General features: G+C 52.7%; 1 protein-coding gene across 50 annotated transcripts in view; it reads left to right on the forward strand.

Moving 5' to 3' along the window:
* SCRIB (scribble planar cell polarity protein) overlaps positions 1 to 24,019 on the forward strand; it is a 121,201-nt gene that overhangs the window by 13,132 nt on the left and 84,050 nt on the right. For 47 of the 50 annotated variants that reach the window (XM_085214619.1, XM_085214607.1, XM_085214615.1 and 44 more), the window contains exons 2-16: positions 4,129 to 4,246; positions 4,484 to 4,562; positions 5,836 to 5,925; positions 6,357 to 6,413; positions 9,606 to 9,669; positions 10,555 to 10,629; positions 10,719 to 10,863; positions 11,522 to 11,640; positions 11,842 to 12,041; positions 14,251 to 14,417; positions 15,890 to 16,014; positions 16,501 to 16,626; positions 17,137 to 17,370; positions 17,826 to 18,143; positions 20,079 to 20,141. In XM_085214619.1, coding sequence (XP_085070745.1) covers positions 4,129 to 4,246; positions 4,484 to 4,562; positions 5,836 to 5,925; positions 6,357 to 6,413; positions 9,606 to 9,669; positions 10,555 to 10,629; positions 10,719 to 10,863; positions 11,522 to 11,640; positions 11,842 to 12,041; positions 14,251 to 14,417; positions 15,890 to 16,014; positions 16,501 to 16,626; positions 17,137 to 17,370; positions 17,826 to 18,143; positions 20,079 to 20,141 — 1,980 coding nt within the window. The remainder of the gene's footprint in view (positions 1 to 4,128; positions 4,247 to 4,483; positions 4,563 to 5,835; positions 5,926 to 6,356; positions 6,414 to 9,605; positions 9,670 to 10,554; positions 10,630 to 10,718; positions 10,864 to 11,521; positions 11,641 to 11,841; positions 12,042 to 14,250; positions 14,418 to 15,889; positions 16,015 to 16,500; positions 16,627 to 17,136; positions 17,371 to 17,825; positions 18,144 to 20,078; positions 20,142 to 24,019) is intronic. The other 3 variants (XM_085214614.1, XM_085214618.1, XM_085214611.1) reach the window with 2 other exon arrangements.

Below are 24,019 nucleotides of genomic sequence, written 5' to 3' on the forward strand. Positions count from 1 at the left end.
TGGGAGTCGCTGTCCCTGGAGGTGTTTCAGGGTAAAGATGTGGCACTGGGGATGTGATTAGTTAGCATGGGGTGGGCTTGAACTGGATGATCTTTGTGGTCTTTTCTAACACGAATGATTGTGTGATTCTGTGGCACGCTGGTGCTGCAGAGCACCCGTCCTTGTAGCTGTTTAGAATCACCTGGACGCAGTGGTGGGCAGCTCTCTGGAGCTGACCTCGAGGAAACCCTTCCAGCCTCAGCCGTTCTGCATTTCTGCTTGACCCGCTGCAGCAATGCTGTTTTTGGGGATCTGCGTCCCCTGCTTGCAGCCCTCACTGCACGCTCATAGAACCCCAGCATGGCCTGGGTTGCAAAGGAGCACAACGCTCATCAGTTCCAACCCCCTGCTGTGTGCTGGTCGCCAACCAGCAGCCCAGGCTGCCCAGAGAATCCACAGGGTGCCATAGGGACCCATAATCATAGAATCATTGTAGAACCCCAGCATGGCCTGGGTTGCAAAGGAGCACAGCGCTCATCAGTTCCAACCCCTGCTGTGTGCAGGTCGCCAACCAGCAGCCCAGGCTGCCCAGAGAACCCTCAGGGTGCCATGAGGAGCCACAGGGTGCCATAGGGATTGATGGGGTGCCACAAGGATCTATAGGGTGCCATAAGGATCCAAAGGGTGCCACAGGGACCCATAATCATGGAATCATTGTAGAACCCCAGCATGGCCAGGGCTGCAAAGGAGCACAGCGCTCATCAGTTCCATCCCCTGCTGTGTGCAGGTCGCCAACCAGCAGCCCAGGCTGCCCAGAGCCACATCCAGCCTGGCCTGGCCTGGATGCCTGCAGGGATGGGATGAGCATCCACAGCCTCCTTGGGCAACCTGTTCCTGTGCTTCACCACTCCTCTGTGGTTTTCTGTTTAATCAGAAACAGCCTCAGTAGACTCACACAGTAGTTATTTGTCATGGTTTCTGCCCGCTGTGCGAGACAAGGTTAGCGTTGATTAGAAAAAGGAATAATTACTGCCCTCCAAAGGGAGGTTTGCTTGGGCTTTCATTCTTAATCCCAGTGACAATTTTAAAATTAATTTGAAAAAGAGTCTTCTGGACAGTGTACAGACTGTAAGGAGCAGTTCTGGAGAGCAGCCCTGCAGGGAAGGACCTGGGGATCCTGGGGGGTGAAGAACTGAACGTGAGGCAGCAGTGTGCTCTTATAACTCAGAAAGCAAATGGGATCCTGGGCTCCATCAGCAGAGGGGTGGCCAGCAGGGACAGGGAGGTGATCGTCCCCCTCTGCTCGGCTCTTGTGAGGCCCCACCTGCAGCACTGCGTCCAGGGCTGGAGCCCCCAGGACAAGAAGGACAGGGAGCTGTTGGAGAGGGTCCAGAGGAGCACAGAGATGAGCAGGGGGCTGCAGCACCTCCACTGCGAAGCCAGGCTGAGGGAGCTGGGCTTGTTCAGCCTGGAGAAGAGAAGCTGCGGGGTGACCTCAGTGCAGCCTGCGGGACCTCAAGGGAGCCTGCAGACAGGAGGGGATCAGCTCTTGGAAAGGGGAGATAACAGCAGGACAGGGAGTGGTTGGAAGGTGAGGGAGGGCAGATTTCAGTTGGATGTGAGGGGGAAGTTGTTTGGTGTGAGAGCGGGGAGGTGCTGGAACAGCTGCCAGAGAGGCTGTGGATCCCCGTCCATCCCTGGAGGTGTTCAAGGCCAGGTTGGATGGGGCCCTGGGCAGCCTGGGCTGCTGTGAGATGTGGAGGTTGGTGGCCCTGCATTGGTGGGGGGTTGGAGCTTCATCATCCTTGAGGTCCCTTTCAGCCTGGGCCATTCTGTGACTCTGTGGTGTAGAAATGGGGGTCACTTGCATTCTCGTTACTTTTCTTTTCTTGCAGGTATAAAATCTCAATTCTTGCACAGCAGCACTGCGTTCTGCTCGTGATCTGGTGACCTCTGCCTGGTTTGAATTCTTGTCACATCAAAGTGTGTTGTTCAGGTCCAGCTTCACTTACACTCAGGTCGTGGAATGTGCACTCTGTTATTTTGCTGTTTGCTGAATGGAAATTCATGCACAGTTCTGATGATGCTCTCTCAGTATTGGCTCTGCAGGAAGGGATAGGTGTGAGAAGGGAGTGCACAGAATGGGATGTTTTGCAATATTGCATTTAGCAAGGGGCTCCAAGAAGTGAGGTGGGATGGGAAGAACTGAAGGTGTCACGGTAGCACAGTGCTTGGGTTGGTCTGCAGTTGGTTCACAAGCATTTGCAGTAGCGTAGGTGTGCTGGTACAAGGCAATACATCATTCCCACGTATCTTGCAATATACATGATTTTATTCCAGTAAATTCTGTTGTATTTTATCCAGAAGTCTGCACAAGTGATCTGAGATGCTCACAGTCCCTACCAGAAGCACAGCAGTTCGGGCTGTGGGCCGTGGATGTTCTCTTCCCTTTGTTGTTCTCCAGCAGATATTCTTCCCCAGCTCAACACAATGTCTTGCTTGGAATTTCCTTGCATTCTAAAATTAGGAGAAGGATTCAAGGAACAATGGCAAATCAAACTCTGAATCTCCTGCTCTGCTTGGGGCTTTGTTGTCATGTAGACTTTCACCTACTTCCTTTCTTCTTAAACTGATTTTGCATTAGATAAACTGAATTAAAGAGAGCTCGTGCTGCTTGACGTCAAAAGGGCTTTGCTTTTCTGCAGCAAAGCTTTTGGTCCATGGCAGAGAAGGGTCTGCAGTCAGATGCTGGACCTCATCGTGGTCCAGCATACGGGGAGAGCTGCTCTCCTGGTGGTCTGTGCATCTTTTTCCTGATACCTGGGGAGGGTCAGGTTGGGAATCAGGAAAAGGTTCTGCAGCAGAGGGCGGTGGATATGGAGCAGCTCCTAAGGGCAGCAGGCACAGCCCTGAGCTGCCGGAGCTCAGGAGGTGTTGGGATGCTGCTCTCAGACCTGGGGTTTGGAGTGGTGCTGCGTGGGGCTGTGGGCCGAACCCGGTGGTCCTTATGGGTCCCTTCCAACTAGGGACGTTCTGTGACTCTGTGTTTGTCACTCCACAATCACCAGTTTGTTCCTTGTGCTTCGTTGGCATCGTGGGTTATTACTTGTAAAGGCTTGGTCATCTGAACTGTTGGAGACAACCCAGAGCACTCTGTAGTGTGGCAGAAGCCAAACACATACAGGCAAAGGCTTCAGCACTATTGCAGATGTGTGGAATGGGCTCTGGATGTACTTGTGGGTTATAGGTGAGCTTTTTAAACTGTCTGGCTTTCCGCAGTGCCTTATGACTGTTTGTAATCCCAGCACAATCCAGGAAATGCAGCAAACAGCACAGCCTGGTTTCCATCCTGTCCCATACCCCATATGCAACAGTAGAAGCTGCAGGACTGAGGAGCTGATTACTGAGATAGAATGTGTTTGGTGGTAAAAATACTGAGAGCTGTTAATGTCTGGAAAGAGGGTGTCTGATGGGATCTTCCAGTTTGCCACCAAATAATTAATTTCCGAGGACAGGGGTGTGAAGAAGTCGGGTACAGTTGGACCAGCAGACCTCTGGGGTCACTCAGTGCACGTTTCTATGAGAAATGTTTGCTTTCCTCCTCCAGTTCTGGGTCCTGCAGGCAGTTTACTCTCCCTTTCTCCAGTCCAGGTGGTACAAACATTTCCCTGCAGGTTGGGAACCTGTTTTTGATGTCCTGACAAGACGAACTGCCATAAGCATCTGCTGTACAGTGAGGATGGGAGTTTGGTTGGGATGTCCGTTTGTTTTTCCTCCTTTCTTGGCCTCTCTGAGCCGTGCCCATGAACATCACAGGTCTGCTGGCAGCTGCTGTGCAGTGACCCCTGCACTGTGCACTGCCTGAACGCCTGGGATGGGTGCCCTGTTTCGCGGTGCATTGTCCAAGGGAAGGAGAAGGGCAGTGGTATGATGGAGATGTGAAATCAGTCATTAAGTTAACCTCACTAAATGCTGACTTTCACCCTCGTCTCTGTAGACTGTAATTGGGGTTCCCATCTGTGCAGCAGTGCACTTTGAAGCCTCGCCAGGGCAGGCACTGAGAGGAGAGGATGGATACCTGGGTTTACCCTGAGGTGAGAATTGCTCACGGAGCTCTGCTGACCCGCTTTTGTTCTCTTTCTGTCCCAGCCTTTCTTCAGGCTTTTGAACCTCCGTAAACTGGGCCTGAGCGACAATGAGATCCAGAGGCTTCCCCCCGAGGTGGCCAACTTCATGCAGCTGGTGGAACTGGACATCTCCCGCAATGGTAAGGTCAGCTCCGTGCCCCTCAGCCCCACATCTCTGCACTTCTGCTCTGAAAGAGGCATTTCCCTTTCGCAGTGCTGCAGAGTGGTCCATCGTGGGGCTGGAGCTGTGAACATTCACTTGTCTTGCTGTGTCTCAGGCTGTCACTGGTACCGGGTGTCCCATTTTCCACACGATAGACTCTTCCCAGGCCTCCGTTTCTTTCATGTCTTTTTTTTTTTTATTTTTCCCCTCCTAGACATTCCAGAAATCCCAGAAAGCATCAAATTCTGCAAATCCTTGGAGATCGCTGACTTCAGTGGGAATCCCCTTTCCAGGTAGGAGGGTGCATTGCGGCCCCTTTGTGTAGCTGGGAATGAGAGCTGAAGTTCTTCATCCTTTCTCTGGTCTGCATCTTGCAGTCGTCTCCCCTTTGCCAAGACCTTTGCTTGTCCGCTCCGTGACACGTGAGACATTCAGCATAGGAAAGAGCTGGTGCCAGCCCCTTCTTCTGCGGGGTCTGTGGCTTGGGCTGCTGAGGCTTTGTTCATGTCGATGCCACTGGGGTGGGTGGCAAGGACTTCTGTCCTCCTAGAATAGGTTGGTTCCTCTCTTCCTCCTTCACTGTGCTGCACAAAGCAGAGTGGATGAGGACTGATTGGATCACAGAGGACTGTAAGAAAGCTGCATGTTGTCATTCGTTATCTGTTGGACCTTTTTGCTCTTTGCTTTATTTATAGCTTAGGATGGCCATCCCTTGAAATCGATGGGTTGTTTTGGTATCGCGGTGGCCAGAGCTATGCCCGACAGCAGCACTTTGCCTTCTCTTCAATTATTCTGCCTCTATGGCTCTGAATTTGCAAAGTTCTGGCTTTTCTGCCTTGAGGAACCACGCTTTCAGGCACCCATGTCGTGGTGTATTGTCTGCTGGAGCCCCTGGAGATAAGTGCCAGTCTGCTTCCCCATGCCCACTGCTCTTCCCACTGCTGGGCAGGTGCTTCCCGAATCACGGTTAAATAGATTCAACTCTCTGCTTCCCTCTGGTGGTGCCAAACCCTGACATGGGAAGGGCAGAAGCTTTTCAGTCGTTGGGGATCCCCAAGCACAGGTGTGACATGTAGTACCACGGGCACTGCTAACCCTGCAATGATTTGTCGATTTTTTTGCGGCTCAGAGTTGTGAGATGTGTGTCATTTGCTCCAGGAACAGCCTGTAAGCAGGAAAGGATTTCTGCTCTTTAAGGTCTTTCCTTCCTCTGCGATACCTCAAACCTGTTTTGGTAATACTGCCCGATTCTGGGCAGTGCAGCAGTATCCGTTGCTGAGTGGTTGGGTTAGTGGCTCACCCTCCCTCCTTTCAAGTTTTTGTGATGACCTGGCACAACTTGGCATCCATGCTTAAATACTTCAGAGACGTGTTTGTCACTTGGACGTGCAGCAACTTTGGTGCAAGGGAGTGATGTCATGCTGGAAACGGAGCATGTCCTGGGTCAGGACTGGTTCCTGCTTCTCTCTTTCACACCTGCTATACCAGTTGGGGTAGGACTGGCTGCTGGGAGCGCGAGCAGAGAGCTCAGCACTGATGGAGTTTTGTTCTGTTGTCTGTTCACAGGCTTCCTGAGGGCTTCACGCAGCTGCGCAGCCTGGGCCACTTGGCCCTGAACGATGTTTCCCTTCAGAGCCTCCCCAACGACATTGGGAAGTGAGTGTGGCTCTGCTCCTCAGCAAGGAGGGGAAGGTGGGAGCGGGGCACCACGCTCACCGTACTCACAGGGCTTGTGCCCTCCAGCTACAGAGTGCTGCTCTCCTGGACGTACTGCCTGATAATGCACCCCTGGGTATTATCCTTGTTGTGAAAGGCAGCCTGTAAGAAGGTTCCTTTCCTGGATCTCAGCTGCTTACGCTTCCTACAGCCAATGGCAGAGGCGAGGAGTAAATCCAGGCCTCCCAAGTCCTCCCTCTCCTTTTGTGAGCGCCCCTTTCCAAACAGCTGTGGTCCGTCCTGTGATGATGGAGTGATCCATGCACTTGTGCAGGCCGCTGGGGGCTGTCTCAAGGGAAGGGACATGAGGATCTTCTTGTATTTTTGTCCTTTCAGTGAGTCTGGCCTTCTCATTCCCTTTTCTCTTGCAGTCTGGCAAACCTGGTGACTTTGGAGCTTCGGGAGAACCTGCTAAAGACTCTACCAACGTGAGTGTCACGTGGCTTCAGGGGTCTCCTGCCCCATCTCTCCTACTGATCCGTTGTGGACTTACATAAGGAATCTGTCATTTTGCTTGGGAGAGCTGAAAGCTTTGATTAGGTCAGCTGCATCTTGCTGCGTGTCTCTAAATTGCCGTCAGGAGGGAGAGAAATGGCACAGGGCTCAACAGCAGGGGAAGGTACTTACGGCCTCTGTGTCGGGTCTGATTTTTCAACAGACAGGATTCCATGAGAATCCTTATTCCTCCTAAGGATGGTTGTTTTGGAAAACGAGGAAAAAAGTGTAGTGCTGTGGGTGTTGGAAGAGCTCAGTTTGAAGCCTGTAAGGACTGTCTGCTGCATCTCCAGCAGCTCTGTCAGCTTGTGTTCTGCCTGCCTGTCCATCCAGCTAACACTCCTGTACATCAGAAGGGATTCCAACTGACTTTTTTTGAATAGCAGTGAGTTTTGTGGCCACACTCTGTCCTCAGTGGCTGTGCTGTCACCCTTCCTTAGCATCCTTACTGTTTGTGGCAAGTATTCGGTCTGGCTGCCTGTGTTTTCTTCTACGCTCTCTTGCTTTGCTTTAAAAAGAGGGCAGAAGAAGCACCTAATGAGACAAGTACTGCAAGTATTTGGGGTTTTAGTCTGCTGCTTCTGTGATAGCTGCGCCTCCCCCTCTGCAGGACGCTGCTGTGACTCACGTGTGCTCTTACTGGTAATTATTTTCCTGTGAGATCTGCAGGCACGGGGTTTGTATGGCATCAGTTATATCTACCTGTAGAATCAGCTGAGACCGTTCAGGCAGTCCTTTCCAAAACAGAGCTGAGTTTGCACTGAGCAGCTCCCAGCCATCATGCCTGGTGAGTGTGTGATGATAGAAGCTTAGTTCAAATTAACTCTGTCATCTCATCCTGATCCCAAAGTCCCAAAGGTCTTTTGTGCACAGAAGCTGAACGCTGAAGCCCTGCTGCAGGAAGGTCGTGTCCTCGTAATATCTCCAGCTGAGGTGAACCCACAAGGAATAGGGCCAGAACAGTGAAGGCAAGAGCTGAAGCTGGATAAGTTCGGATCTGGTGGTGATGCCCACTGCTGTCTTTGGAGGAGTTCAGTGTTCCTGCAGGCAGAGGCTACCACTGTGATAAACTGCATGAGAAAAGAGGTCCAAAAGCTGCATCCAGAACTGGGCTTCCGAGATGCGATGAAGAATGATGCCAGTGGCTTTTCACCATCTGGGAACACCAGGAAGCGTACAGATTTTGAGAACTCCATCTGTGACAAAACCCAGATGGTTTCCAGGAGATCTCAAACACCCCCATGTTCCTTTGGCTCCCTGAGTTCCCTTGTAACGTGCTCTGAGTTTGGGGATTTTTCTCTGAGCATTAAATGCAGTCTGCATGCTCGTTCTGCAGTGCAGCTTCTTTCCATGTGCCACTGTTGACAGGATCATTTCCAGAACTAGAGTCCTAAAGGCCAAGGCAATTTGTGTCGGATCTATTTATCAAACATGAGATCTGTACTTAGTCTGGCTACAAACTGTGCCCAGGCATGACTTTAAACAAGTGCAGGTGATCTTGCCAAAAATCAGAATGTCTCATCAGAATGAATGGCTTCAGTGCTGCGAATCTGTGACGGCACAGTTTATCAGCGTCCTTCTGCTTTTTTATTGCTCTTCCAACTTGCAGTGACCTTAACTTGTCAAAGTGTGAATTCGTTGGCTGGCCTTCAGTTCATCCTGTACAGCTGCTACTGCTCCTCATCTCTCCCACGTGGTGGGACAGGTCTTGCCGATCAGCTGGAAGCGTGGTTTGTGCTGATGTGCTCCCATGAATGGTGAGGGGTGCTCTGTGCTGGTGCATCTTGTAGGAGCTCACATCAGCTTGAATCCCACGGTTCACTCAGCCCTGTTTTGGAAACCAAACTGTGAAGGTGCTGAGGTAGAGTCAGGGCTGCTTCATGCTTAGAGAGGTCAAAGAGCAAATGTACAGTTAGAGCAGGAGTCCAGGCGTTGGATGCGATGATCTTTATGGGTCCCTTCCAGCTGTCATTGCTCTGTGGTTCTATAATGGGATGCTGCTATCCAACGGAATCCTTCTGGCAGTGTAACTGATAAACCTTTGCTTGAGTTAACATCTCCAAATCCACTGCTGGGAAATACAAGAACTTGTCTTCCCATGCAGTGCCCTTATTTTACTGCCTGTGTCCAGCAGGCCAGACTTCTTACTGCTTTCTCACATGTTTTCAGCCTCCAGTACCTTGGTGTGGGAGCTGCTGAGATGCAGAGCTGTACTGGCAGACTAATGCAGCGGTTTCCTTATGAGCACAATCCCTTATAGAGATAATAAAGAGGTCTGAAGTCTCTCACTGTGGAGCATAGGCAGGGTTTAAATGGGATTTGTGCCTCGCTGCAAAGCAAGAGCCAGCAAGCCCTGTTTAAGGGAGCAGTTGTTGGAGCTGATGGGTAGGACTGAACTGAGAGCCACCTGGGCCACGTCAGAAGAACTGAGTCCTGCAGTTGTGGGGCTGCCTTTGATATCAGCAGTGTGTTTTGAATGCACAGGGCACCTCTTTGGGCCGCTGCTGTTGGCTGACTGCGGTTCCTTGCGGGCTTCTTGCAGCATCTTGCCTGATGATCTCCTTGTCTGTGTGTCTTAATCTCAGCTGAGGCATCCTCCCCCTTCCCCCAGGCAGCATGGCCATCCCACTGGGCAGTTCAGTTCAGGGCTGCTAAATTTTTCATTCTTGCCTCTCCCTGCAGTTCTGCTTCCCTTGTCTCCTGGGATACGTGTGGTCCTCTGCTGTTTCCCATGGTTTGTTGCTCTGTGATCCCCTTCTTGCAACAAAATGGGCAACAGTGTTGAGGTGTGGACTGTTGACTGTCATGTTTTTGCTCAGGTGATGCTTTGTGGTGGGAGGGGGAGAGGGCAGACGGGTGACAGTGGAAACTGCCTACCTTGGAGCTGTGATGCTGCTGAATGCAGTTCCCTGTGCAGACAGTCTGATGTCAGGAAGGTATCAGTGTCCCTAAACTGGGTGGCTCAGACTATGGAAGGGGTGGGGATGCTCCGTCAGGTTTAGGAATTAGTCAGAATTGTGTGATTATTTTATTTTATTTTATTTATTTATTTATTTATTTTGAGATGATGCTAACCCTCTGTTCTTCCTTTCTCTCCTCTCATTTCTACTCCCTGTATTTTGCAGTTCGCTCTCATTCCTTGTCAAGTTAGAGCAGTTGGATCTTGGTGGCAATGACCTGGAAGTCCTGGTAGGTGAGGGGTGGTGGGGAGGCAACGTGGGTGGGTGGGAGGGGCAGCACCTGCACCTCTGTGCACGTGAGTGGGTTTTTGTCTGAAGTGCACAGAAGCAGACCCTGAAGCTGTATGGAAGGCTCTGCCCAGTCGTCGTTCCCAGCACAGTTTTCCTTTGGTGTGTTGGCCCTTCCTACTGTCCTCATGCACACCTTGTTCTGCTGTAAGTTCTCCTGCTCTGAGTTCTCTTGTTATCCAGCTGCCGAAGGATTTTCCTTTCCAGGGAGGTTTTGTCTGCTGCTTCCTTTCACTTCTGTGCTGTGCTGTCGCTCCTTTTTGGGCCAACTTTATCTTTCCCCTTTCTGATGTAATTTCTCAACCAGAAGGTGAAGGACCATCCCACGTTAGTCCTGGCAGCGGTGTCAGCCCAGCACACGGTGTGTGCCCTCAGACAGGAGCGTCTCCATGGAGCGCTGGGAGCCAACGCTCAGTCCTGAAATCCAGCTCTCCTTGACTTTGGGGGAAACCCAGTGATATTTTTTCGTTTTGCAGCTGCGAATTAAATTGTTCTTCAATTCTGCTTTTAAGTCCTGGAAGGCTTTTTGGCAGAAAGCCCCTCCAAATCCCTGTTTCCCTCTTGTCTTGCCCGCTGCTGGGAGGTGTTTGCTGTTGTCTCCCGTGTTTCTTGCTGGAGCTTTGCAGCCCGTATGGCAGCCCAGACGTTCCCAAACAGATTGCCGCGTTCTGACGCAAAGAGTTTGCACACCTTTGGATAAATGGTTTAGGAGATGCGAAAACAGCAGGAGTGCCAAGCTTTGCAGGGGCTTGGTGGGATTTGGAGGATCGTAGAGCAACTTCTCCTCCTGGGAGGGCTGACGCCGTACTGTCGTGCTGTGTTACAGCCGGATACCCTGGGAGCGCTGCCAAACCTGCGTGAGCTGTGGTTGGACCGCAACCAGCTCTCTGCTCTGCCTCCGGTGAGTACCTGTTCGGGACCACTGCCTCACCACTCTGCTCCCTCCCTGTGCTGCTGCTTTGAGCCACAGGGTCTCCTTTCTGATCCTAGGAGCTGGGCAACCTCCGCCGTTTGGTTTGCCTGGATGTGTCGGAGAACAAGCTGGAGCAGCTGCCCAACGAGGTCAGTGGGCTGGTAGCGCTGACAGACCTGCTGCTGTCACAGAACCTGCTGGAGTGCATTCCGGATGGGATCGGTGAGTACTGGGATGGAAGTGGGGCAGGACTCCTCCTTTGGGGAGGCTTCAGGCACAGCTGTGCCCGTCAGAGCATTTGGGCCTGATGGATGTGCTCACTGGGAGAGGGCAGAAGCAGTAAACGGTGCTGTTGAGCAGAACTATGCAGGGGGTGTTTGGGTTCTTGATCCGTGTTGTAGAATCACATCCTAGAATGGTTTAGATTGAAGTAACCTCAGAGATCATCAGTTCCCACCCTGTGCTGTGGGCCGGTTGTTCCTCAGCAGGTCAGGCTGCCCAGGGCCCCATCCATGGCTTTGAGAAGCTCCAGGGATGGGGGCATCCATGCCTCTCTGGGCAGCAGTGCCAGGGTCTCAGCGCTTCTGGGTAAAGGATTTCTTTCTAACACTAACCTGAATTTCCCTTCTTTTAGTTTAAAGCAATTTCTTCTCTTTCTGTCGTTCTCTGCATGTATAAATAGTCAGTCTCCCTCCTGCTTGTCAGGTCCCTTCAAGTTCTGGAGGGATGCATGGATGAAATCTGTGGAAAAAGTCTGGCTGGGAGGAAGAGCCTATGTTCTTGGGTTAGGAAACCCCTCTGGGGAGGTATTTAGAGCAGGTAATCATAGGACACGTAGCTCTCCGTGCCCTACTTCACATTTGCTTGTTGCCCTGAGCAGGTCAGCTGAAGCAGCTCTCCATCCTCAAGGTGGACCAGAATCGGCTGACAGAGGTGACGGAGTCAATTGGAGACTGTGAAAACCTAACAGAACTCATCCTGACAGAGAACATGCTGACAGTAAGTATACCAGCAGCCATCCCGAGGTAAATAGTTGGCACGGAACAGGCTGTGAACCTGAGGGAGAGCCTGTCCCGAGGCTGTAGTGAGAATTGCTGGAATCTCGTCTTGTTAGGACAGAAGGCAGTTCTTTTCCTTGTAAAGAAGGCTCTATACCCGTTCTGCTGTCCTTTATCAGCCTCTGAATTGTGTCCTTTCTAGGCCTTACCCAAATCCCTTGGGAAGCTAACCAAGCTGACAAACCTGAACGTGGATCGGAACCGTTTGACGTCCCTTCCAGCTGAGATTGGGGGCTGCGCCAACCTGAACGTCCTGTCTCTGCGAGACAACCGCCTGGCCCTGCTGCCAGCAGAGCTCGCCAACACCACCGAGCTGCACGTCCTGGACGTGGCAGGAAACAGGTCAGCAGGAGGGCGAAAGGCTGTGGGCGTCCAAAGTGTCCGAGCTGCTCTTAGGGTGTGAGGTCAGGCTCTGGCACAGCTGCCCAGGGAGGCGGTGGAATCGCCGTCCTTGGAGGTGTTCAGGAATTGTGGAGGTGTGGAACTTGACTCGGTGGGGATGAGTTGGTGGTTGGATTTGATGCTGGAGGTCTTTTCCAGCCTTTATGATTCTAAAGAGGCTGCCTCAAATAGGTGCCATGATCTGGGTCCTGGTTTGTTTTGGGAGATGCTGGATCTGTGCTGATCTCATCAGCAGTTTGGAGGAGCTGCACAGGGATCTGAAAAAGACTGTGTCCCTCCAACTTCCTGCCTGCCTTTTTGCCTTTTCCACGATGCTTGAACATTAAGTAGAATCTATTTTGGGTTGGGCAGATATGTGGGGACATTTTGCTGTGTGTGAAACAAAGACCTGGAGAAATCCCCGTCCACAGAATCACAGAATCACAGGGTTGGAAGGGACCCCAAGGATCACGAAGCTCCAACCCCCCACCAATGCGGGGCCACCAACCTCCACATCTCACAGCAGCCCAGGCTGCACCTCCAGGGATGGTGATTCCCCCACCTCCCCGTGCAGCTGTGCTGCCGCATCACCACCTCTTCTAAGAAGAAATATCCAACCTGAACTCCCAACGTGAGTCCATCACCTCACACACAATCACAGAATGGCCCTAAAGTTTATTTCGGTTCAGAGAGCCAATGTTAACTCTTGGTCTCAGTTACGAGAGTAACACCAGCTTCATTAAGGCCTGCTTGGGCTCCATGAAATGCTTTGTCTGTAACAGGATTGCAGCCCTCTGAGTGGAAACACCCACATTAAGCTGACACTGGGAACTGCACAGAATCACAGAATGGTTGGGTTGGAAGGGACCCCAAGGATGACGAAGCTCCAACCCCCACCAATGCAGGGCCACCAACCTCCACATCTCACAGCAGCCCAGGCTGCCCAGGGCCCCATCCAACCTGGCCTTGAACACCTCCAGGGATGGACGGGGATCCACAGCCTCTCTGGGCAGCTGGTCCAGCACCTCCCCGCTCTCACACCAAACAACTTCCCCCTCACATCCAACTGAAATCTGCCCTCCCTCAACCTCAAACCGTTTCCTCTTGTCCTGCAGACAAGGGGACTCCTGCAGACATTCCCCTTGTCCTGCAGACAAGACTCCTCCCGTCCCCTGTATTCATGCCTCCAGATTTTGAAGTGTTGTGTCAGCGATCCTCAGGTAATCGGTGCCAAAGCTTTCTGATGTGCAGGAGATGCTGCTGTGGCCTGGGGCACTGAAATGTGCCTCCGGAGCCTCTCCTTGGGCTTTTCTCAGGGCAGCAGAAGAGTGCCTCCTTCTCCTCCTGTTCTCCTTCGCTTTCCTCGCTCAGTGCCCACGCCTGTGCTCCTCATCACAACATGCACGCTTGAGAGTGGCTTTGGCTGTTTCCCACCTGCTGTCCTGCCTTCAGGCCCTGGCAGTGGACTGCAGTGGGTGCTGGGCTCTCTGTCAGTTTTGTGTGAATACAGATGTGTTTCTGTTTGCTTGATTACATGCAGCTGAGGGCTACTGTGGGCACACCTGGTTCAGAGTTCTTAGGGCCAGCTCAGTTTCTCCATTGTTTTGGCAGTGAGGCTGGGCTTATAGCAGTGCTTTCTGTGCCCTTCAGGTGTCTCTCTGGGAATATCAGTATCTACAGAATAAAACTCAGTCCAAGCAGTGGACGTGTACAAAGCACAGCCTGGGCAAACAGCTGTTTGTACTGCAGGTCTGCAGTTGATGTGGGAATGGAGACTGTTTTCTTCCCACTTTTGCATCTGGTTCACTGCGCGTTTCTGTGCTCGAACCTCGGGAAGATGAAAGTTCTGCCAAGGGCCACGTCCCGCGCAGCAGGATTTGAGGCTTTGCTATTTAGAAAGCATCGAATTCATTGGCTGCAGGTAGAAGAGTTCAAAAACGTCCATTTAAAACAAACCAACAACAGGAAGGGGCTGTCCTCTGCTTTGAGCTCCTTGTGTTTGCAGAGTCCAGTGTGTGGTTGTGGCAGAGCCACGTGCAGCACGAATCACTGCTTCTGCGCGTACAGAAGAGGTGGACCTGCAGTGGTTCCCTCTGTCTTTGATGCAGTCTGGAGCTGAGTGGGTTTCGTCATGAATAAGTTTAACTATCCTTCTTCCTTTCTCTTGCAGGCTGCAGAATTTGCCCTTTGCTTTGACGAACCTTAACCTGAAAGCCTTGTGGCTGGCAGAAAACCAATCCCAGCCCATGCTGAAATTCCAGACAGAGGATGATGAAAAGACGGGAGAAAAAGTTCTCACGTGCTACCTGCTTCCCCAGCAGCCCTCTCCTAGCCTAGGTAAGAGGTGCTTAGTCTGGGGCTGTTCAGTGTGGGGAAGAGGAGGCTGAGGGCAGACCTGATTGCTCTGCGCCAGTATCTGAAAGGGGGTTGCAGCAGAGCAGGGCTGCTCTCTTCTCACTGCTGACAGGGCCAGGAGGAGGGGAAACGGCCTCGAGTTGTGCCAGGGGAGGTTTAGGTTGGATGTCAGGAGGAACTTGTGTGCAGAAAGGGCTGTGAAGCACTGCCATGGGCTGCCCAGGGAGGCGGTTGGGTCAGCATCCCTGGAGGTGTTGAACAACCGTCTGGAGGTGGTGCTCAGGGCCGTGATTTAGCAGAGGGCTGTTAGAGTTGGGCTGGGATGGCTGGGCTGTGCTTGGACTCGGTGATCTTTCAGGTCTTTTCCAACCTGAGCAGTTCTGTGACTCTATGCTGTGATTCCCCCCGTCTGGGGATCCCATAAACCAGACCGAAGATTCCACACCCAGACTGGGGCCCCCATATCCCGAACCGGAGACCCCATAAGTCAGACTGGGATCTCCGTAACTCAGACTGAGGACCCAAATCCCAAACTGGAGACCCATTAACTCAGACTGGACCCATAGCCAAGACTGGTGGCCCCATGGGACCTCCTAAATCAGACTGGGGACCCCATAACCCAGGCTGGGACCCAATAATGCAGACTGGGGACCCATATCCCAGACTGGGACCCCATAATTCAGACTAGAGACCCATAACCAAGACTGGGGACCTCATGAGTTTGGATTGGATGTCAGGAGGAACTTGTGTGCAGAAAGGGCTGTGAAGCACTGCCATGGGCTGCCCAGGGAGGCGGTTGGGTCAGCATCCCTGGAGGTGTTGAACAACCGTCTGGAGGTGGTGCTCAGGGCCGTGATTTAGCAGAGGGCTGTTAGAGTTGGGCTGGGATGGCTGGGCTGTGCTTGGGCTCGGCGATCCTGAAGCAGTTCTGTGATTCTATGAACGCTGTGTACGTTGGTCTGGAGGGTGATGTAGAGGAGAGATCACAAACCTCTCTTTGCCTGGTTGCAGCGTTCTTGGTTACTGCAGTGGCTGCAGCACACTTGGACTCCTAATGGGCTGATGCCAACTTTCCAAGGCAGAGACTGCTTGGAGAGCAGCAGAGTGCTGCAGCCTTGCTTTCAGGTCTTCTGCTTGTGTCTGTTGACCGAGTAGTGCCTTATCTGTGAGGTTTGCTTCCTCTTGTGGCAGTATAACTGTGTTAGCGCTTCTCATCTGTTCCTTCATCCGACCTTTTCCTCTGGCCCTTAAGATGTGAGCCTGAACCCTTCACTAGGTTCTGTAGAAGCTGCCACGTACAGAGGTGAGAAGATCTGGAGGTGCATCCGATGCCCTCAGAGCCCTCTGCTACGGGCTGATAGAAGTGCCCTGATGGGCTGAGAGCTGTCTTTCATCCATGCACACAACCCTACGTGTTCAGACAGTAGCTCCCACTCTGTTGTCTTTCTCCCCAGAGAACCTTCTGCAGAACAGCGTGGATGAGAGCTGGACGGACACGAACTTAAACAGAGTCAGTGTGATTCAGTTCCTGGATGACCCCAAAGGAGACGACGAGGAGGAATCTGGAGCTGAGAGGCGGGTAAGGAGCTCCTGGAGGGTTGTGACCTTCCTGTGGAAACGTGGGCACATCGTTTTAATTGCAGACAGACTCAAAAAGGATGGCGGATCGTTTTCCTTGAACTACAGGTGCAAAGGGAAGGGTAGAAGTTCCAGTTTACAGCAAATATTTATTGGTTTAAATCTCTTGCAGAATACTTTCTCCTTTTTTTTTTTTTTTTTTTAATCTTGTGAAGAGAAATGATCTTAATCTGAATCATTCCAATAAAATGTATTTGCACCTGTCCTTCCAGCACAGAGATGGTTTTCGCTGCTGCTTGGAATGTCATCTCCCACTTCTTTCCTCTTCCCAGCTGTACAGTAGTGCAGAGATGAGGTCCTGCAGTGTGACGTTTGGGTCTCATCCAGCTGGGGCTCCACTGGTCTGATAGAACACGTGGTTTGAACTGATCCCCTTTTAGGGCTGCTCTCTCTGTGAAATCCCAAGCTCTGTGTTCTCCTTTGGTAGGGCTTACAGCGCAGAGCAACCCCTCATCCCAGTGAACTGAAGGTGATGAAGAAAGTGATCGAAGTTCGGCGCAGTGAGGTCAGTGCTGCAAAGCCTGGCGCAGACCTGAATTCATCCAGCTCAGAAGTGAGTGCTGTTCGCTAAGAAAGGGACTACAGAGAGCGTGCAGCAACCTGGGGAACGGGGAGGCTGTGTTTGTGAGCTGGGCAGAAAAAAAAACCTTTGGGAAGTGTGGGAACAGGCTGAGGATGGACTGCTTGCATTCCATGGGTTAGAACCCACCTTGGGTCAGCGGGGCCACTGAGATGGGGCAGGAGGTGCAGCCGGGACGCAGAGAAGGGCGTAAGGGGGGTCGTGTGCTACTTCTGTCATAATGCAGGGAGGGGAACTCACTGATTTTCTGAACGAAGACTGGACCAGGGGACTGGGGGGTGGTGCATTGCTGCACAGGTGTGACGCTGACCGTAAAGGCCCGCATCGGTGGTGACACAGGTGGAGCTGGGTGAAACGGCAGCCCGAGGAAAAAGCCGGTTCCGTTGGCAGTGGAACGTATTCCATTTTGCAGCGGTCTCATTGCAATGCACCACCTCCTGCCTGGGCTTCCATCTTGACTTTTACAATCTGTCATCATCTCAGGAAAAGAGACTGAGTGCCACATCCAACCGCAGCGAGGATTCCCACCTCTCCAACAGCACCGTCTCTGCTGACTGCAGGGCGGAGGAACAGGGAGAGGAGAGGCAGAGGAGCCGGCCGAACGGGCAGGTGCTGGAGATGCAGGAGCTGGAGAAGGAGGCCAAGCCAAGAGCTGAAGAAGAGCGTAAGGAAGCGGTTGTCCAGGAGGATGAAGATGTGGAAGTGGAATACAATGAGGTAGGAATCTGGGAAGTGCCGTGGGATCCAGTTAAGAACTGGAAGGATTGAAAGTTTCTGAGAAAATGGTGAATGGATGTACAGAGTGCGATTTGGGCATTGCTGGAGGCAAATAAAGGGCATGGCATGTGACTGCAGGAAGAGATTTGGGGGCCCTGGTGTAGCTGGGTTCGTTGAGGACTAGGGGGGATACATGGGAGCCAAACAGCAACTGTGGGAATATCAGGAGTACAGTTTTGGGCGCCCATGGAACTGACAGATGTGTCTGGGGTGAAGGGGCTGATACTGGGGGGGTGGGGGAGAAAAGCAGTTAGAGGGAGATCGAGATGTAATCCTGCATCTTCTGTGGTGTGAAAGCAGAAGTGCTGGCTTTGCCTGTGTTGGTGTTGGAGGGAGAGCAGATGTTCTGGCTGTTATCTGAGGCTCACGGCCTTTCTGGGCCTTTGCCATTGCAGCCCACTGTACACTTTGCTGAGGACACACTGATAAGGAGCGAGGATGAAGATGAAGATGAAGAGCGGCCGTTCCCAGTGGAGAAACAGAGGCTCATCCGCAAGGACACGCCCCACTATAAGAAACACTTCAAGATAACTAAGCTGCCCAAACCAGAGGCAGTGGTAGCACTCCTGCAGGGGCTGAACAGCGATGGAGTCCCCAAAGAAGAGGAGGAACTGGGGGGCTGCAACAACAACGCGGAGCCCGAGGATGAGGAGGAAGCGTGGGATGAGGATGACAGGAAGAACGGATCTTTGTCTGCTCAGCCATCAGTGAAGGTAAGGTCTTGTGGGAGGAGAGGACCGGAGGGTGCCAGGGCTCCCTTCTGCTCCAAACTGCCAAGCAGGTCGATGTGGCACCAGTGAAAACACTGCAGGCTCCAGCACTTGGGTAGAGACGTGCTGGGGGTGGGAGAGCTGGAGCTCATTCTGGGGCTTTTGCAGTCAGTTGTCTGAGCTGTGCCACGCTGTTCGTGTCTGACTTCTGGTGCTGTGAGCACACGCTGCCCGTTACGTGTGATGTTGTGATCTGTGCTGCGAGAACAGTTCTCTTACTGCTGACAGTTCCTCCGTTCCTCTCCGTGTCCTCACCTGCTCTTGTTGCCCCTGGGATGATGAGCTGTGTCTCTGGATGGACCTAACCTCAAGCTTGGGTTCGGGCTGCTTACCACTGCCTTTCTGCCACAGTTCTTCCTGTGCTGTGAGAGCAGGTTGCAGCACCTTCTCCTTAGTGCTCCCTGTGCCTGCCCCGGCACGGGTGAGGTCTGACGGGGGGTGTGTGCTACTTGGGGGGGCTTCTGCTGTGGAGTTCCCCCATTTACATGGGACGGCAGTGGGCCTTTCTGGTCGTGCAGGGGGCTGATGAGTCGAGAGGTCCTTGGCTCTGCTCAGATGAACCCCACCACGTTTGTTTGGTTAGGGACTCAGATTCTTGGTGGAGGGAGCTGCTCGCAGCGACAGAGGGGTTTACTTCTAGGGGACACCGTGTGAGATCAGAGCAGTTCTTGCTGAAACTGATGACGGTTTTATGAGGTGTGCTTGGGAGGCAGAGGTTGGAATGCAGGTGGATCTCCATCGCATTGTATGGCACCAGCAGGTCGTATGGGTGAGGTGTAGGTAGGATGTGCTGGAGTAAAACCTGTTTTGTTGCATGCTCCAGGCTGTTGGGATCATTTCAACCCCATTCTGGAGTTCAGGCTGCACAGGGAAAGCTCCTGTGCTCGGGTTTCCTTAGGAACCTTTCCCTCAGTGCATTCTGCCTTGCTGTCTGAGGCGATGTTTGCTCCTTAGGGATGAGGTATGCAGTTTCCTTTACTGCCTCTGAAGCTCTTCAGAGTGAAAACGTGTTGTGGCTGCTGCTGTTAAGAGCACGTGAAGCTGTCCTGAGTGCCCTGCACCCACACCTGCCGTGGTGGGGCAATGCTCTGACCCAAAGGCTTGTTTCGAGCTGGGACTCAAAGCTCATTTGGTATCTGTTAGGAAAAGTCATCTCTGTTACTAGTTCAACCTTCTGCTTGGGAGCCACAGTTCTCATTTTCTTGGGCTGGGCTGGATGCCCACTCCAGATACGAGCTCTCCTCCCGAGCTGATGGAGAAGTGGGAATGTGGGGACGCGGCGTCCCACTGGAGGTTGATGCAGTGAGGAAGGAGGTCGATGCAGTGAGGAAGGAGGTCGACCAGGGCACGCGGGACGCAAGGTCCTTAAACCAGGACAGCATTCTTTCAGGGGACGTTCCTGCATTTGGGAGCCAGCAGCGTTTCCCTGTAGGTTTGGGCGCAGCGCAGCTGGGTTTGGGCCGGCCTCGTTCCGTGGGCCACCAGGGGGCACCGCGAGCCATTTCTCCCGGGTCGTTCCATCCTCCTCCAGCACCCTGCAGCTCTGTCCGGGGGGTGAAGGCGGCCAGCGGTGCTTTGAACTCGGCGGCCACAGCCTCGGTGCGTCGGCACGGACGAAGGGAGGCCTTTCGGGGGCAGCTTGCGGCCGGCCGCCCCGTGCCGACGTGCTGCACGCTGTAAGCGTGGGAGCAGCCCCGTCCCCGTCCTCGCTCGGAGGCGGCTGCGAGGAGCAGTGTGAGCAGGGTCTGCTCGGTGGGCAGCCCTGCCAGAGCGGTGTGCGTCTGTGTGTTGTGTTGGGTGGTGGTGGCGGTTGTGGTGGTGGGTTTGGTTGATGCTCCACTAATCCGCATGCCTCTTTGCTGGTTCCTGTCCTAACAGGGGGTGTCGTTTGATCAAGCCAATAATCTGCTGATTGAACCTGCTCGCATTGAGGAGGAAGAGGTCTGTACCACTCCCACTGTTCTCTCTCTGCCGAAAATCATTCCGTCTGCTTGATTTGCTTCCCAGGCTCGCCCCTTGTTGTAGGGGAACTCTGATCTATTGGGGTCAAGTGGCTTCTGGACCTGACCGATCACCAACACCATGATTGTTTCTTCCTCTGCTTTCCTTCTCCCTGCTCCTTTCCCTCCCTTTCCGTCCCCGAGGTGAGAATGGCTGCTGCAGATCCAGACTGAGAAGGGAGAAATGTGAAAGAACAGAGGGGTCACGGGTGGAAGGCTCAGTTCCTATTTGCTGTGCGCTGAGGAAGGAGGTGGAAGAACTGGTAGACGTGCATTCAGGAGTTGATGGTAGCCCAGGCGGAGCAGAGGGCGCCAGGATCTTCTGGGTGCGGTGGGATGACCCTCAGGGGTCTGGCAGAGAACGGATCTCAAGGCATTGTGCCATTGCATGAAGGAGGTGGACTGGAGTTAGTTAATGATGCTTGCATCTTATGCAGCCCCTACGGACACCCCCCAGGTGTTCTCGCTCAGTGCTTTGGGACATCAGAAAGGTGTAGGTGGCACGGGAGGTGCTGTAAAGCCTCTGTCATGTGTCGCGTTCCGCACCCTGGTTTAAATGCTGTTTTGCTGTCTTAGCTCATCCTCTGACTGCGATTATTTCCCTGATTTTTTATTTTTTTATTTTTTTATTTTTAAACACAAGTTTTCAGCAGGTTTGCTTAATCCCTTCTATCAGTGGTTCTCTGCAGGCAGTGTTCACAGAGAGCTGTTGGAGGCAGAATGCTGCTGCCCCTGGCAGGAGGCAGACACTGTGTCAGTAGAAACTGCTCACATGGAGGATGCTTCTCTTGGAGACAGCACAGTGGCACCAGGCCCGTGTCTTCAGTCCTAGAGCTGCTGGCCTGTCTGACCATGAATGTGCCTCTCTGCTCCTCCCTCAGGTGCGGGATGGGGGCTCTTCCTCCTTAGTGCTGGGGGAAGGCTCTGGAAGGGAGACGTCAGATACTTTATTTCTGCTTCGAGTGGAATGGGAACTGGCTCGACCTGATGGCACTGTTTGTGTGTGCTAAAGGTTTTTTTTTTTTTTTTTTTTTATCTCTTTAGCTGTAGGTCACTGAAAAACATATTCACACGTCTTGCATTTCTCTTTGTGCAACTCTGCAGTCACAGGTGAAGAGGCAGCAGCTCAGTGCGGACACTTCCAGGTCCTCTATTTGGGAACTGCTCTTGTTCCTCGCTGAGCACTGCTAGACCTCGAGGTCAATATGAGGAGGTTACTGCATATGCAATAGCCAGGAACCCTCAGCCTCGTACCAGCAGGCATGCTGCCTGCCCTTCCTTGTCTCCTGCCTGTGCTCTGCCTGCATCTGATGGAACTGCCCAGGACTTCTTGGAGACCTGGGGGGGGGGCAGCTGATCAGAGGCCCCACGCTGTTCTGGTGTCCATGTAGTGCTGTTCCTTCTTTGTGCAGTGCCACGTAGGGTGTGAGGTGGTGCTGCAGCTCCCAAGGACAAAACGCAGAAGATCCCCCATGCGGGTGGGGGCTGAAGGTGCCCGCAGCAGATGAGCTTTGGGGAGCAGATGGTCGTAAACTCGCAGTGCTGTGATCGCAATCCTTCTCTATTTTTATGCAACTCTTAAAAGAAAATACTGAGTGTTGATTATGGTTTATTACTTAACCCTAATACTGAGCTCTGACCTCGTGGAGACATCAACCTGACTTCTGTCAGCACGGCACCATCAGGGATAGGGAGCACCGCGCTGTGCACGCAGCTGGCACCTCGGAGCTCCTTGACTGTTAGGGCCAGGGAGACTCTGCTACAGAGGAAAACAGAACTTTGTAGAAGCACAGGAGTGGCTGATGCTGAGATTCCACCTCTGCTACAGAGGAAAACAGAACTTTGTAGAAGCACAGGAGTGGCTGATGCTGAGATTCCACCGCTGCCTCAGTTGCCAGTGTTTTGGTTTAGTCTGCAGCACAGATGGAAATGGCCTTTTCTGAATCACGAAGAGGCTGCTGGAGGTGTGACGTAGTATATCAAGGCATGAGGTTTGCAACTGAATTTTGCCTGATTTCAGAGGACTTTCTAAGAAATAGTCTCAAAAGAGCTGCTGTGGGAATGGAGGATTGCAGTGCAAAGGGAGTCCCGAGTTCTGCTTGGTGCTGCATTGTCTGCGGTGATAGCAGAGCACAAATGTCCTCCCCTTGTGTTTGCCTGGTCTTAATGTGTCTTCTACGGAGCACCTGAAAATAAAAGCCAGGAGGTGCTTTGCAGAGGCAACTTGTGTTGGCTGAGGAGCTTTGTAAGCTTTTGCTTCTCCTGTGATGCGTTCTCCCAGCTGTGCGAGGCCGTTTGGAGAAGGTATGGTGGTAATTTCTCTCCTTAGAATCCCAGAGTGGTTTTGGTTGGAAGAAACCTTTCAAGACCACGTGGTTCCAAGCCCTGCTATAGGCAGGGACGCCTCCTGCTCACAGGCTGCTCACAGCCCCATCCAGCCTGGCCTTGAGCGTCTGCAGGGACGGGGCATCCACAGCCTCGCTGGGTGCTGGCAGAAATTCTTTTCCAGTGTCTCCCCACCCTCACAGCTCCGTGTCCTCCTTGTGTTGGAGGGGCCCTAGGAGAAAGCTGGGCTGATGGTAGAGGTTTAGAGGTCGCTGGTGGATGGTGGAAAAGATTCTGTCAGCTTCCTCTGCTCTTATGTCACTCTGGAGCCAGGAGCAAGTCAGGTCATCTCCCTGGAGCAGCTTTACCCTGTGGGAGCTGCTCAGGACAGCCCTCCTCCTCTCCTGATGCTGCTGCAGTGCTGCCTTTGCCGCTCTGTGTCGTAGCCTCGTTTGCTGGGTGGCACCGCTGTACCTATCAGGACACCGTCACGCTTCAGGTTCTCATGTAGAAAATTCAGTTTTCTCACAGTGTGATCTGCGAGTTTTGAACCCTGAGAAGGCAAACTTATTTTGTATAACGCAAGAAATCGCGTGCTCAGCTGACGGGAGTAGGATATACTTTTTGAGGGAGCAGTCCTCTCGCAGTCTAAGACGTTACACTTGGATTTGTTGGACCTCATGAGGCTCCCCTGAGCCTGCTGCTCAAGCCTGTCGAGGTCCCTCTGGATGGCACCTCAGCCCTCTGGAGCTTCACCACAGCCCACAGCTTGGTGTTATCAGCAAACTTGCTGAGGGTGAACTCAAGCCCACTGTCGATGTCGCTGTTTGAAGAGTATTGGCCCCAACGCCGGCACTGGGGTGTCTCCATCCAACGGTGGAGCCATTGACCACCACTCTCTGGACTCGATCCTGCAGCCAGTTCTTCATCCATTGAACTGTCCACCCGTCAAATCCATCTCTTTCCAATTTGGATGTTGTGGAGTACCATGCCAAAGGCCTTTCTGAAGTCCAGATTACATGAGTGGCTCTTCCCTTGTGCATTGATGCAGTGACACCATCATAGACAGCCACCAGGTTGGTCAGGCAGGATTTGCCCTTGGTGAAGCCATGCTGGTTCTCCCGTATCAACTTCTGGTATCACGTCAGCCAATTCCCTCGGGACTCTGGGATGCACCCCATCAGCACCCATAGACTCGTGGATGTTCGGGTTCATCAGGTGGACACGAAGCTGATCTTTGCTTACAGTGTGGAGGGATGTTGCTTCCCTGATCCCCTCCTACCAAACCAAATGTTTGAGGGCTGTGTGGGGAGCAGTTATCAGGGAAGACAGAGGCCAAAAAGTTAAATATCTCAGCCTTCTCCTTGTCTGTTGTTACCAGCCTGCCCGTGTCACTCGCTGTGGGGGTACGCTCTTCTGGACATTCCTTTTCGGATGCTCTAATAGGAAAAAAAGAAACCACAACAAAAGCAAAAAGCAATAGAACCATCTGAT

This window comes from Meleagris gallopavo, chromosome 32, assembly GCF_905368555.1.
Source record: "Meleagris gallopavo chromosome 32, MGAL_WU_HG_1.1, whole genome shotgun sequence".
In the NCBI taxonomy this organism is placed as follows: Eukaryota; Metazoa; Chordata; class Aves; order Galliformes; family Phasianidae; genus Meleagris; species Meleagris gallopavo.